At 44.8% G+C, this 14,312-nt stretch overlaps 1 protein-coding gene across 2 annotated transcripts in view; it reads right to left on the reverse strand.

Annotated features, from left to right (window-relative positions):
* The window catches only part of GPC1 (glypican 1), a 214,653-nt gene that overhangs the window by 102,699 nt on the left and 97,642 nt on the right, over positions 1-14,312 (reverse strand). For both annotated transcript variants that reach the window (XM_032119506.1, XM_032119504.1), the window contains exon 2: positions 2,939-3,097. In XM_032119506.1, coding sequence (XP_031975397.1) covers positions 2,939-3,047 — 109 coding nt within the window. In that variant the 5' untranslated portion in view covers positions 3,048-3,097. The remainder of the gene's footprint in view (positions 1-2,938; positions 3,098-14,312) is intronic.

Consider the following 14,312-nt stretch of genomic DNA (forward strand, 5'->3'; position numbering starts at 1 on the left):
GCTAACTACAGTAACATAAAGCAAAACAACAAATGTGCTAGTAAGCAGCTAAGCAATACCATAGGCTGTTTAAATTTAGCCCTGGCAGATCCTGGAGGAAGGGCATCTCAGAAGCCATGTGTCCTCTGCTACGCAGAGAGAGCACTCAGCCCGTAGGATCCTATTCCACATACCTCACTTTTGAATATACCGCTGTACCTATTGCCTGTCATCTGTATCTCACACATGTATTTTCTCTGGAAGTACTTTGTATGAGATAAAGGACATTCTGATCTTGGCCACAAACTGTTCACCCCAAAAGCAGCCAGGGAGACTGAAACAACAGACTCTGCAATTCCTTGCAACAGGACGAAGTTGCAGCTCAGAGCAGAGGCATACTGACAATTTAGGGCTTTACAGACCACAGCCTGCAAGGATGAATTATTCTCCAAAGCAAAATGTTGACCACAAGCATGGAGAACACTACTTCAGAGGCAGATTGCTGTAGCCTTGCTATTTTCTTTCTGGAGCTTGGGGAATTTACAAGTAGAGACTGTTGCCATGATCAGCAGTGAGATTACAGGCACAAGATTTGCTGTGATGAATCCAAAAATAAGACAGCTCCAGGCCTAAAGTTCAATGTGCCACACCTGCTAGCAGGGAATATATGAATAATCTGATCTCCAGGCTACAAATACTTTGAGAAAGGGTTGGCTATCCCTATCCAGTGGAACCTTCCCCTCCTAAGGCCAAATGAAATCACTAATGTGAAGACGAGCTGTGCCTCGATACCTCTGCAACCCCAAAAGCTGCACTCCAAGCTGCTGCTAAGGAAATCCAGCAAACCCAGGCATCCGGGGCCAGCAAGACTACAACTCATCAATTTGACATAAAAAAGCTACTTTACTGAACAGCTCTAAGCAGCACTACCTGCAGAAAGTCTTGTTAACTGTGAGACTAGTAACATTTACTGGAAGCTAGGGCAGTTTGTGTGGCATTGTTTCAGGAGCTGAGGTGATCCCATTGCCCCATCACCAGAACTCCCTCTATTTTAAACCATTTATGCAGTAGCTAAAGAAAGAAGTAATAGTACTACTAAAAGGTAAAGTCATGCTTGAAACTGAGACATAACACGATAATTTTTTTTAATCATGTCTTGCTTAAATTATAAACTCTATATTGATTGCAAGGGTAGTTAAGCAAACTAAAAGGGTATAATGGGAGCAGGAGACATCTTCCTGGCCTGTGGGCTCAAATGAGGTTGCTCCCACTGCAAAACACCAATGATCTGTGCATTATGGTCCGTTAAAGTGATACCTGGCTTATTGAACACTTATTATTAAGTTTGATACTTAAAGAAACTTGAGTGTGCACCACAGAAACGAAGCTCTATCTTTGTAAAATACTGGGGAATAAAACCAAAATAAAATAAAATAGTGGGGAATAAAAACAAATGGCTCTAACTGACATCTCAACACAAGCATCTCCCTTTCATATGTTTGGTTTTGCTTACTATTACTCTTATTGCTGTTATTATTATTAATCCACCAAAACATCACACTCAGGCGAAACCAGTTCTTCACTAGGCAATTTCTGCTTGTTAATGTAACCCTCAAAGCTTCCATCAAATTTTGCACTCTCTTACGTGACAGATGCAGAACTCTGCTCTTTTGAGTGTCTGTGGCAAGAATAAAGAGCAGCTATACCAGCCAGTGTGGTGACAGGGAGCGGAGAGCAAGGGTGCCAAGCACTAACCCCTGCAAAGGGCTGGATTTGAGAGGTCAGGGAGTGTGCTCAGCACCAGCTACATCAGGTCCCATTCAGACATCAGTCTGAGCAACCACCATTGTCAGGCTCTTCTGAAAATCCTGATTGTCACCTTTTAAGGCGGGTGAAAATCAATTAATTTTGAGCTTATAAAGAGAATGCCTTTGCTGTAGCCAACCTTGGCCACACAGTCACAATGCCTTTTGCAGAGATACGCTGCCTTTTCTTCCTATTTAGTGTAAAAGTACTTCATCTTGGTTATCAGCTCCCTGAAGGTCAGGCTTATTTCTTTAGATCTATTATTTACTACTTGAATTTCCAGTTCCACCTTTCTGGCTATTACAGCTTCTTTCCCTGACTCCTTTTCACAGTAACTCCATATGATGACTGTTGATAAAGTTAGGAGGGCCATGATTCTAAATGTCTGACCTTCTTCAAAATCTGATAATGAATACAGTTTCTGAATCACAGGTCATCTCAATTTTGCCAGTAAACCATTCATTTCCAGTGGCCTTCAGACCTCGAGGCTTATTGTGCACTGCAAAATGGATTTTTCAGGGAACAATAAAAGTAAGAGAGCCATCCTTAGCCTTTGCTTAGCATGTTAGGAGGGATACTGCACTTTGAAGAGAATGTTTGTCCACAACATCTTATGCACCACAGTCCCTAAGACCTTCCCTGCTCTGTAACTTTCCTGGTATTTGTATGAAGCTGACAGCTATAAGCATCCAATACGAACTAACCTCCTTTTCACTTGCAATCTACATGGAAAGGGCAAGAAAAATCCATGTCTCCTTAAACTCTCCCCACCTACTGAGCCAGTACCTTTACCATATTGTTTAACTTACAGTTCAAGGCACAGTGCCAGGTTTTACATCACCGCCTCAAATGTTACTCTGCTGCAGTAGGACCTGATTACACCACGCCAGTCAAAGCTGTGTCGGTGCCAAGGCACACCAGCGTCTGCCAGTCTCCTCCAGTGGCTGCTCTGAAACAGTGCTCTCAAAATGCCTTGGTCTTACAGAAACACTGCCAGAGGTACAATTCCTACTGAAGGTCAGCGCTTCACGCAAACTGTTGAGTGAGATGCAGAGAAAAGCGTGTAAAACACGAACTCCTGGCTCCAACAGTGCTTGGAAAACGGAGCAGTGACTGGATCCTGAGCAGAGGGACTCAGGCAGGTTTTACTTACTGTCAAAGCTTCTGTGCTGAGCTGTTAGGGTCGCCTGTACAGAGCGACCAGACTCTTTCATCATGGCTTCAAATTCACTTTGGCTTTTGTTTGCAAAGTTCTCCTCCATCTCGCTGGTGCAGCAGGTGTAGCCTTGTGGGCAGATTCGCAGGTGCTCCCCTAAAATAAGAGAAAATGCAGTTTAATGGCCAGGTCTGGGAAAGGGAGGATTTCACCCCAGACAATCTCAGCTTAAAAATATCCCAGCTCCCTGGTAACCTAGATCTGCATTAGGTCTTTCTGTCGAATTTACCACCTAATTTAAGTTCTCCTGCTTTAATACAGTAGTTGGGTGTCAATGCAGGCACAAATTTTCTCTGTGTGACTGTGAGGGAAGAAAATGCAAAGGAGAAAAAATTCATATATGGAGCAAGGAGAAGGGAAATACAAGTGTCTCCTGCTTCAAATCTGTCCTAGAACCCATCTCTGCCTAGAATCCCAGAAGACACGGAAGTCTGATTAAATGACAGCTGTACTCATTAGACTTAATATGTATATTAGCACAGCTGTTTGAAACTGCTCTGTCAAGAAAAAAAGAAACAACTCCAAAGTGCTCCCCGCCCTACCAAATCTATCCTGAGAAGGCATTTCCTTAACCAGAGAGGCGAGGCCACTGAGAAGTTTTCAAGAGACAGAGATGTGCTGAATGTCAGCGGAATTTGGGTGACTGATTCCCTTCCACACATACTGAAATTTTCAGTGAAAAACTTATCTCCCAGAAAGAGACAAGACCACCCCAAAAAAGGTTGCTATGACAATCACTGATTGAATATACCCTTTCCTATAAGAAAGAACAGGAAAGATGAGAGGACTCAGCAGTCACATTGAAAAATTCTCCAGTATGGAGCTTCTCCTGCCCTCTGCAATATCTTTACTGTGAAGAAGCAAGTGCTCACCTAGGCAGAGTCAGCAAAAAATATTATTATATATTATTTTAAAAATTATTGCTCAAGTTCTTGTGAGTCCTTACAAAGACACATTCACCTGCAAACACATCCCTTCTCCTTACTCAAGCAATAAGAATTCATTTGAATGAAATCAAACATTTATTAAAAAAAAAAAAATACCCCTCTTGTTCCAAGCCTGTTCTGACATAAACCAATTACCAAGCAGTTACCATGTTTAAGGTAATTTGATAGGGAACGCCAATGATTTTGCTGGCACTTTTACAGGACTGCTGCCTTAATGTCATAGCTGAGCCTAAACATCTTTAAAATTGTGTTTTATCTTGTGTGTCTCAACAGCTTCAAATCCTGAACCTACACAGTCTCCAGAGCTTCCCATTAAAGTCCTTAGCTATTTTCAGTGTAAAGCTCTTAGCAAATGCATGGTAAAGGGTCTCTGAAACTGGGCATGTGTCCTACCCTTGTGAAAGGTATCTCATTAGCAGCCTAAGAGCAACTTCTGTAGTTGATGTATTTTAGGCAGAAGGCATTCAGGTTGAGTTTGCATTTTGCTTCTCCTTGGATTCCTGCTCACAGATGACCCTTGAGCAACCTGTGCAGGGTGTGGGGTGAGCCTGCCCTTGGAAAACAGGTTACCATGGGCATCTGTACTGCCAGTCCTCCTGCCTATGTGATGGGAATTGCTGCTCACCAGCTTTTGTAGGAGAGGAACTCCCATCATCAGCTCTGTGTTGTGCTCCCAGCTGAGAGGAGTGTCAGGGTGGTGTGTCCTGGGGGCTGCCCATCTCCCATGAGATCCACTCCCTGTCCCCACGAGTGCCCAGGCACCACTGCCAAAGCAGCAAGAAAAGCAGCAACTTACTTCAATATAAAAACTTAGAGTCAAATATAAATATCATGTGGTTCAATGCCTGCCATACCAAATGCAGTCTCAGTTCCAGGGCTTGCCTGAGCCTCTCCTTCCCTCATGAACTAGATGTTCCAAGTCATTCCCTGGGCTCCTTTCTGGAGAGCTGCATTTATCTGTACAGCGTCAGGGCTGCTGACATGTGACAGACAGGCAGGAAAAGGGAGCTGTAATTTTTTGACAAGACATGGCTTTGATTCCTGTCACGGCAAATTAAAACCTTTTTTCTTGTCCAGCCTTTTCCATCCAATTTCTGCTGCCACAGGATTTCTGGCAAGGATGGAAGCTTTGTGGACAGCAGTCTTACTGTGGGATGCATCCTTCCACGAGGCCCCTGATGCCCTCAGGACAAAGCTTGGCCTTTACAGGGTCTGGCCTCTCTGAAAAGCCAGTCAACAAAGAAATGGATCCCAAGGGATCCCAGCTGTTTCCAAAAGCGCCTTTACCACCTCAGTTGATGGTGAATTTTGCTGGTGAGGTCCTGGTCCTGCTCAGAGGCCTTGCACTCAACAACATAAGCACTCCTGCCATTCCTCTGGGTGCCATTTCCCACCGGGGCTGGCAGGCTCAGGTGAAGCCTCCAACAGCCCTTTACAAATACCCTGTTTTGGGAAACTGAGTCAAATCAGTGGGAACTCTGAGGATCTCTGATCTCCTGGCCTGCTGCCAGCAGGATTCAGGCAAGAGACCTGCCTGAAACTAGGAGAGCAAACATGGACATCCCTGCAAGGAGACACCAATGTGTTCACCAAAGCTGCCCGTCATGCAGGTCCCCTGCACAGGCTTCAGAAATGAAGGGGGACAGTGCGGGGATTGCCCCCAGGAGGAGAGATGGGGAGGAAGAACCCTGTGCCTGAGTTCCCTGATGGACACCAAGGGGCAGCAGTGGTGCGAGGTGTGGTAAATAAAATGTGACATGTCCAGACAAACCCTCCTCGCTCCCAGCCCGGGCGAGGCACAGCATGTTTGGGCAGGATGGCTCCAACCCAGCTGTGATAGCACAGCCTCCACACAACTGGAAAAAACAGGCAGAAAGCAGGGGGAAAGTCACACCTACAGCTAAAATTGCTTAATTTTACACAACTTTGTGAATTGAATATAGAATTTTTTCCATTCTTGAACTCAGAGCAGTTTCAATCCCTTTTGAAGTAGCATTTATCTTAGCTTTCTGCAGGTGTTCGTAAGGTACTCAGCAGGTGTTTGTGTGGTGCTCAGCACCACCACACTATCTCAGTGGGAAGCAAAGTTTTTATCATTTATCTCTGTAACTCAAACTCAGCACACACAGAACAGTCTTACAGCACTGTGAAAATGCTTTGCTTTCTTTGCTTTTTAACCTGACCCACCCTGGAAACATTCACTATTATTATTTAACCTTCTTCTATTGATTCCAAAATAAATGTGCTCCAGACCATATTTTGGTTCTCCTTATATTTCAAAGTCCCTTTGTTTGCCAACTTGCCTTTGTCCCATTGCTGAAGCTTGCACTATAAATATCTCTGGGTTCACCTGGCAGGAGAAAACTGCAGATACCTGTGGAGAGCCAGAGGCGTTTTACGAGAAGTAAATCTCCACAACAGAGCGTGTGTTCTCTCCCCGCTGCTGTGCTGCACAAGTTCTCCCTGTATACAGCTGACCTGCTGATCACCACTTGCTGGACAGCACATGCTCCCAGCCCCTGGAAGAGCTTTGCAGAAAGCAGACAGGCATGGCAGAAGCCAAACTGGCAGCAAAGGGAGGGCTGCTCAAATCTTGAAGATGACAGACACACTTCCAGCCACCAAGGCCAGCTCTGGGTCATACCCAAAGAAAATTGCACTATCCCAAGTCTGTAGTTGAAACCCAGCCATCTCTCCTCAGCCCTAGACTTGCAACCCCACAGCTGAGCAGGTCTGGCAGTGCAGCACAGAGGTGCCCAGGCTGCACTCAATGGCTCAGCTAACACCAGCTCTGTGCTGCCCTAAGAACCCTGGATTTAAGACACCTTTGTAAGTAAGAGAAGATGCACTTTTTGATGCTCTGAAAACAATCAGCTTGGCCAAGTCTTCCACAGTCACCATGTGAGGTTCAATCTGGGTCTCTCTGGAAGAGCCAGCTCTCCTGCAAAAGCTGCTGAAACTGGGGTGGGATGTAACCCACCAACTGCGTGGTCCCTTGGAAACAGAAACAAGGTAAAGCATGCATGAAAACAGCATCAAGCAAATATCTAATTTACGATTAGCTGCCCTGGAATTGAAAGGAATAGGCAGGAGGCTGATGACAAGAGAATATCACACTGCATAGCTACAGGCTTGGATTGTCCTTGAAATACCCTCTCGAGCTGGCTGGGTTAGCAGATCATTTTGGCCATCAAATTCATTACCGCACTTCAGAGTGCTGAATATTAAATCACTTGACCGCTTTCCACTCAGGGATGGAGTTAGGTCCAGGGTCCCTGCAGGGGGAATAGCCCTGCCCACAGCCACCACTACCAGGAGCTAAGACAGGGCTCAGCTCCCTGCTTCTCCCACTGTGTTCTCCAGCCTCACTGCCCTGGCCCACACGGGCTCCTGGGGCTGCCTGCCACAGGCTGTAACACACAGGAGCTCAGCTAACTGTGCCCAGGAAAGCTCTCCAGCTGTTCACTACTCCTGTCTATCACCCCACCAGGAGGCTCTGAAAACAAGACAGAAGGGCAGTCCCAGGGGTGTGAAATGCAATACTGAGAGAAGAGTCCTTGGCTCCTTTAACCATGTAAATAGTGCTGTTTCTATCCCTCTCACAGGATGTTGGAGATTGAATTAATTACAATGTTTGCAGAAGGTTTGGGGTTATGTGGCTGTGTCAGAGTATCTAAATGCAAATTATTACAAAATCATTCCTCCCAGAGGTTAATTTATTTCAGGCTGTGATAAATCCATCATAATTCTTCCCTCATATTTGTAACCCTCCTCCCACTTGCTCTCCAAACTGTTCCAACAGCTCATTTCATGCTCCTAGCCTCAGTCCAGCCCCCCATGCCAGGACAACTCCAGCCCAAGCTCCCTCTTGGGGGGTTTCTGGGTGGACATGTCTCAGGCAATCAGTTTTGCTGAAGTGCAAGGCATGCCAGGCATGTCAGGGATGACAGGACACAGCCCCTGGCCAGGTGCAGCCAGAGAGCCTGAGAGCACTTGGCAGCTGAGGAGCTCCAGTCCTCTCCTACTGTCCCTGGTAGGCATTAGTCTCTGTTGGCCTCTCCCTCTTCACACCTAAATCCCATCCAGGCTAATGAGCATCACAGGCAGGAACTGAGGACAAAACAGTGTAGTTTAGAATACGGGTTTTCTTTTCTCTTTCTTTTTTTTTAACCATGTCGAAGTGTCTGCAGCTGATGCAAAACGAGCCTGGAGGTGGTACAGATGTTAAAAATACCTCGCAAAGAGGTAGTGCAATGAAAGTAAATCCCTTTCCTTATGCCTCCCGGCTTTTCCTGCTTCAGGTGTTCCTGTCCCCATTTATCTTCAAATATTTATCTTTACGGAGAACATGATTCGGCACGTGCTAATAAGTAGCTGACAGCACAGCCAGCACTAGGTACTATGATGCTACCTTGAATCCCAGTCTTGTCACAGATAACTCCTAAGGGGAAACAGGGGTACCCAAAAAACATTTGGACTAGGAGATAGTCCTGGCTGACCAGCCTAGGAAGAGCTCTTCATGCCTTTTTCACTGAGAACCATCCGCTGGCAAGCTCTGCCAAACACCTACGCCCCGTAACACCTGTGTAAGGTGTCCAGGTGTACAGCTCATCTCTTGCAGTAGCTGCTACCATCAAACTGAACCAGAGACCAGACTGCTCTCTTAAGCAGAGTGAAAATCAGATATTTTCCCATACTGCAAAAACAGATGCTAGCTGTGCAGCCTACTACTTTGACTTGCAGTCAGCTGTTGGCAAAATACAATTATTCTATTTTCTGATCATGTATTAAGAGTATCGTCATTTTGGCTTCAGTTTGCACAAAATGTCAGGGGAGTCACCACAGGCCTGAATATCAAGTATCCTACAGCAAACACTGTGATCAAAATGCACTGAACCATGTTCTCCCTGGTCTTAGTGGTACTGCAGGCTGAGGATAGGCAAGGTGGGGCAGGGCTGTGGACTGGCCCAGAAACCGGGGGCAAAATATGGTCATGAGGAAGAGCTGTGCTCAAATGAAGTCCTTATTTTCCTGCACTTCCTAGGAAGATGCACTCTCAGGATGAGAAGCAGAGGTGGCAGGGTGTAGCTGGAAACCAGCCCTGCCGTGGACTCAGGGACATCTTGGACGAGCTGGCCTGGGAGCGAATGCAGCAAGGTGAAGAGGAGAGGAACAGGCAAGCTGTCTGCTTCACCAACACCCTGCAGGAACCACTCAGGGACCTCAGTGCCTGCTACATGGCAAGACCCAGGCTAATCTCAGCTGGCCCACGGCCACGACAGAGCAGTGTCACAGCTGACACATGAGCATGACTGCGGAAGAGGCAGGGGCTCTCTCATCTGGTGCATCCACACTGGTGGATCCCTGCTGCCTCCCGGCCTCAGTAAGGAGAGAGGGATTTGGCTCTAGCACAATCAATCCTATCTCCTTGCTGCTGCTCAGGGAGTAGCTGGGGATATCTCGGGGAACTGATAACAAGGGCATGAAGTCTTTTCAAGCTGCATACCACAGGTCTGAATTTGTCCCATGTCAGCAGCTTTTGTAATGCCTCACCATCTAAAGGCTGATCAAACAGGTTGCGCTATCTGAGATGAACTAATGTTTTCGTTCCAGATAAAGAAAACAAGCACTACGTTCCACATCAGTGACAAAAACAGCAAACTGGAAAAAATAGCTGGAGAATATGCTTATTCTTATAAAGCAATGCACATGTTTAAGATGGGACAACAGCAAAACATTAAACACTTGTTCCCACAGCTCATCATTCAGACCAGCATTATAACAACAGGAGTGAACAACCAAGAGCAGATAATCCGTAAGATTTGTTCTTTCCACTCTTATCTTTCTACTCCTACTAGGATTTAATAAACTATCAAAATACTGTTAACCAAATAAGACAACTTAATCTGGCTACTGAATGGAGTTGGCTCCCTACCAGGTTAGTGCTGTTCTGTAATTGCATTACAGTGAAAACCTGACAGAGTGAATAAATAGAGGTACTTCTGAGAAATGTCACAACTGGCACCTCGAGCAGAATCCCACTGATGGGTGGGAGGACTTTGGGACTGCCCCGTTAGTACCGACACAGGCTGCTCAAACCGAGAGCCTGGTGCGGAGGAGGCTGAACAGCAATTTCCTCTGTATTTGCTCTGTTCGTGTGTCAAAATACTTCAGGCTCCGAGGCTGTCAGCTCAGTGTCAAGCTCACACACACTGGAAGTGTGGTATCAATTTGTTTAATCCTAGACCCTGATGTCAGAGGAATTTATAAGGCAGGCAAACACGAGCAAAGAAGTTAATTAACGGAGGAAAAAGAGCCACCTCCATGTCCTGGAAAAATACTAAGTACAGAGTAGATAAGAGTGCCTTCAGAAATGACAGTCTGAAAATCCTAATGTCATCTGTGTATGTTACAGTGGCAAACTGCCCAGAGGAAGGGAACAGAGAAAATGTCACAAGTGCTGACAACAGACTTGATTCTTAGTGAAATGCTCTGCATGAAAGCACTTCACCCACGCATTGCTCCTTTGGGTTTTGGGAGTGTCTTTCTGAATGAAACAGAATACCCCTTCCCATCACTCTGCTCCCCCAGTTTCTCTCAGGACCTGCCTTTAGCTACATGGGCCTGACTCTGCCTCTGCCTTCGACCTGTACACACACCAGGAATCAGCACAGGGTGAAATGATCCAAGCCTGTATTTAAGGACAGAGTAGGAAATGCTTTGTAATTTGCAGTAGAAAGTATCTTTTTCAGTGGTTGAGAGAGGAATGAAAGAAAAAGGGCCAAATCCACATGTACCACAAGCAGTGAAAGACTTCCAGCTAGCAGAACTGACTGAACACACTGAATTCAACACGCCCCAGATCCTCTTCTAGGCACTGGACACACAGTGGGGGTGCTTCTGAGCAGGGCTGCTACACGAGATGATCCATTATAAAAGGCTTCAACTGGGAGTTAGGACATGGTCTACAATTAACACTCTCCAAGTAAATCAATCCTGAAAGAAGCCTTCAGTTCAAACCAGACCAGTTGCAAGAATCGTGGAGAAACGCACAGGGAGTTCACTGTTACACCCTTTCCTTTCCCCTTCCCCGAAAAATAGAAAACTTTTAAATTGAATCTTAGACAAGGGAAGAATTATCTTGTCTCTTCACATAACACTTGTGGGGTCGTACTGAAGTTGTATGTCACAATCCATCACTATCAATCTCTTTCAGAGTTGTCCTGAGCACATCAGCTTCTCACCAGATGTTTGGTTCTGTTTTTTCTTCTTGGAACAAAGAGTCTTTTTATCCTCAGTTTGCTGCAATCTAAAATAAGATCAAACTGGAAACCTATCACTCTTATCAGATGCAGCTTCACTGCAGGCTTCATAACAACATAAATATGTTATTACATAAGAGGCAAAGCAATTCATTAAGCAGAATCTTTTTTACCAGCTTCTTCTCAGAAAAATATCTACTGGAGAAACTCTCAGCTCTTCCTCACGCCCTGGCAGCTCACTGTCAGTAGGATCAGAGTGCAAAAGGAATCTGGGTAGTAAACTACGGATTGAAGATGTAGTTCACATTAAGAAGTTTAAGAGCCGAAGGCCTTTGGTTTATTCTCCATTAAAAAACCCCAAATTTTGGGGCAGTAATACATATAGTCCATGTCAGGATTTTGAGGAAGGGACAAAACCAAAAGGCTTTTCCAGTTCACCTGCTGAAGCTCTGCAAGGAAAATAGTGGTACTGCACTTGGGGCTAGTTTGAGATAGAGACTAAAGAGCTTCAGCAAGCTTGTAAACATTGCTCAAGAATGGGGAGTGCTTATGGCTGTTCCCAATCATTTCAGTGCAAAGAACAAACCTGTATTAACCTCTCATGGAGAAGTCAGCAATTAGGGAACATTTCCTTACAAACCCAGCAAAATTCAAGCAGTAGACGCTGGTAAGAAAACCATGAAAATCATCTTTCTGGGTTTCAGCTGCATGCTCAACCCTGGGCTCCTGGAAGGCACTCCCTGTTCCTTATCCCTCTGCCACCCTTGCAGGACACTGGGATGAGCAGGATGTACCACACCAGAGGAGGAGGCTGGGAAGGCTGCACAGGGCACAGGCCACAGCTGCCCACCCCGATAACTGCACTCCTGGCTGCCAGATCACCCAGGTGAGGTGCTCTATGCACACAAGGAGGGGCTTGCTCTCTAGCAACAAAAATCTCCCAAGGGAAAATCAGGAAGCTAAAAAAACCTCAACCACTCTGTCTGCTGGTAAGAATGAAAATAACTCCTGAATTGAAGAAAACCTTGTTTTTAAATAGTTATTAAACAAAGTTTTTGGACCTGAATCTCATTCTGAGAGTTTGCAAATGCAAAACGTCTATGCCTAAAAATTTAAGAAATGAGATTTAATGAAGCTCATTAATCTGAAATTCCATAGATGTGTGTACACTTATCAAAGCTAAAAATAACAATATGCATGTCTGAATTATCTAAACCCCACAAATTCAAGATCATCTTTTTTTAGATTTTTGTAAAAAAGTAAGACACTTTACCTATGAAGAGCTGTTGACTTATGCCATAAATTAGAAGTGCTTATACCTCCTCTAAAACTCTTTGCTGTATGTGTTGGCAGGGATGTGGGAAGGTGCGGGATTGGAGGGGCAAGTTCTGGTTGCTGTGGGCTTTTTCACTTCGCAATTTGAAGCTTTTTTCAGCCCCAGAAATGATTGCCTCTCCTTCAGCTATTGCTTTGCTTTAATTGTCTCGTGAATGTTTTGGCCGGCAGTAAAAGTGCCGAACTGTGGAGCCCTTCCCTACAATTTGAGGCACCATGAAAGCAAACAGCAAATATGGGGTCATCTTGTGGGAACATGAAATTGCAAACTTCCAATTTGACAGAACGGATGCAGCTGATGCAGAACTCAGATGGACAAGGACCAGCATCAAGGCTGGAGAAGCTGCTGTGTGAGAGATCTGCAGCAGAAGGAATTCAATATGCTGCCTTTCCCTTCTGGTTGCAGACGCACGTAAGTGAAACCTGCGCCATTGCTCTTCTTTTTATGCCTCCATCTGATCTTCCAAAAGCACATTACAGAAAGCTGCCTGTAAACCTGAAGATGCAAAGGACATCCCTACGGACTTCCTCTTCTGCCCTTAAAATTAATCCAGGGTTATGAGAAGATAAGGACATCAGTCTGGTCATGCCAGAACTGCTTCATGAATAGATTTTTGTTTCCACAAATATCAAACCATCACCTTTCACCCCTACACAGAGGGGTGGATCCAGAGGACCAGGTTTAAACCGGGATAAACATTTAAAACTCCAACATCCTGCTAGATCTCAGTGTGGCTTACAGTGCATATGCCCAAAATTTTACCAGAGAAATGTATTTTAGGCAACTTCTGTTTGAAAACTTAATGGAAGTGTAGCTGTTCTCCCCTGAGCGTCAGGAACAGATGACTAAGAAATGTTGCCAGTATCTGTCTTTCAGTGAGATTAGTGTTGGGTTTGTGTGGTATCCTATTTATAACTTTGACAAACAGCTCAACCAATCATTTCATACTTAATCATAGCTGTCTGCCCAGCTCCCTTCAGAGAAAAGCTTTTCAAAAACTATGTGCCAACATAATATGAACAGAAAGAAGCAAACCACAGTCAAGAAAAAAAAGATCTTGCTCCCCAAACCAGCAACAGCTATACAGAAAGCAGGTCTTCGTAAATCGTAAGGCGTAATTAGAGCGTCATTATTCATGGGACTGCACAGCTATAGTTAGTGTTTCCACTGTAAACCCCTATTTTCATAGAGGTTTGCAGCTCAGCTGCAAGGAATTAGTCTGTGATGAAATTTGGCAGTAGAAATTGTAGAGCAAGGATTATTTTTTTTGAAACCGTTTAAAGATCTTTTTTTCTCCCCTCACTTTCAACTCCTCTCTCACTTCTGAGGCTGTAGCAGTACTTATGAAAGAAACAAAAAACACTTCTGTGTGCTGTTTGATGTTTGGTTTCTGTGCATGTCTCCGTGTGGTTAATGGGACCAAAAATATCAATTTAGCAGGGGGTTTCAAAGAGAAGTCTTAAAAACTTGTAGTTCGATTCCCACAAGAGTTACAACTCAACTTTCCTTTGGATATGTCCATGAACATTAGTATCTACACTGTTAACTTAATGCATTAAGGAACCTTCACATACTGAGTAAACCTGCATATCCACCTAATGACAAAGATGGGTTTACATTTCATGGGATAGAGCTGTTAGATTTCTTTACATCTTTTTGCTTTGAAAGAACATTTTCCAGGGATTATAAGAGATTACTTTCTGCTGGACTCAACCCTAAGCCCTACATTCACCTGTCTGTTTCCTCCTCACCTACCTGATGCTTCC

The sequence above is a fragment of the Corvus moneduloides genome, chromosome 10 (genome assembly GCF_009650955.1).
Source record: "Corvus moneduloides isolate bCorMon1 chromosome 10, bCorMon1.pri, whole genome shotgun sequence".
In the NCBI taxonomy this organism is placed as follows: Eukaryota; Metazoa; Chordata; class Aves; order Passeriformes; family Corvidae; genus Corvus; species Corvus moneduloides.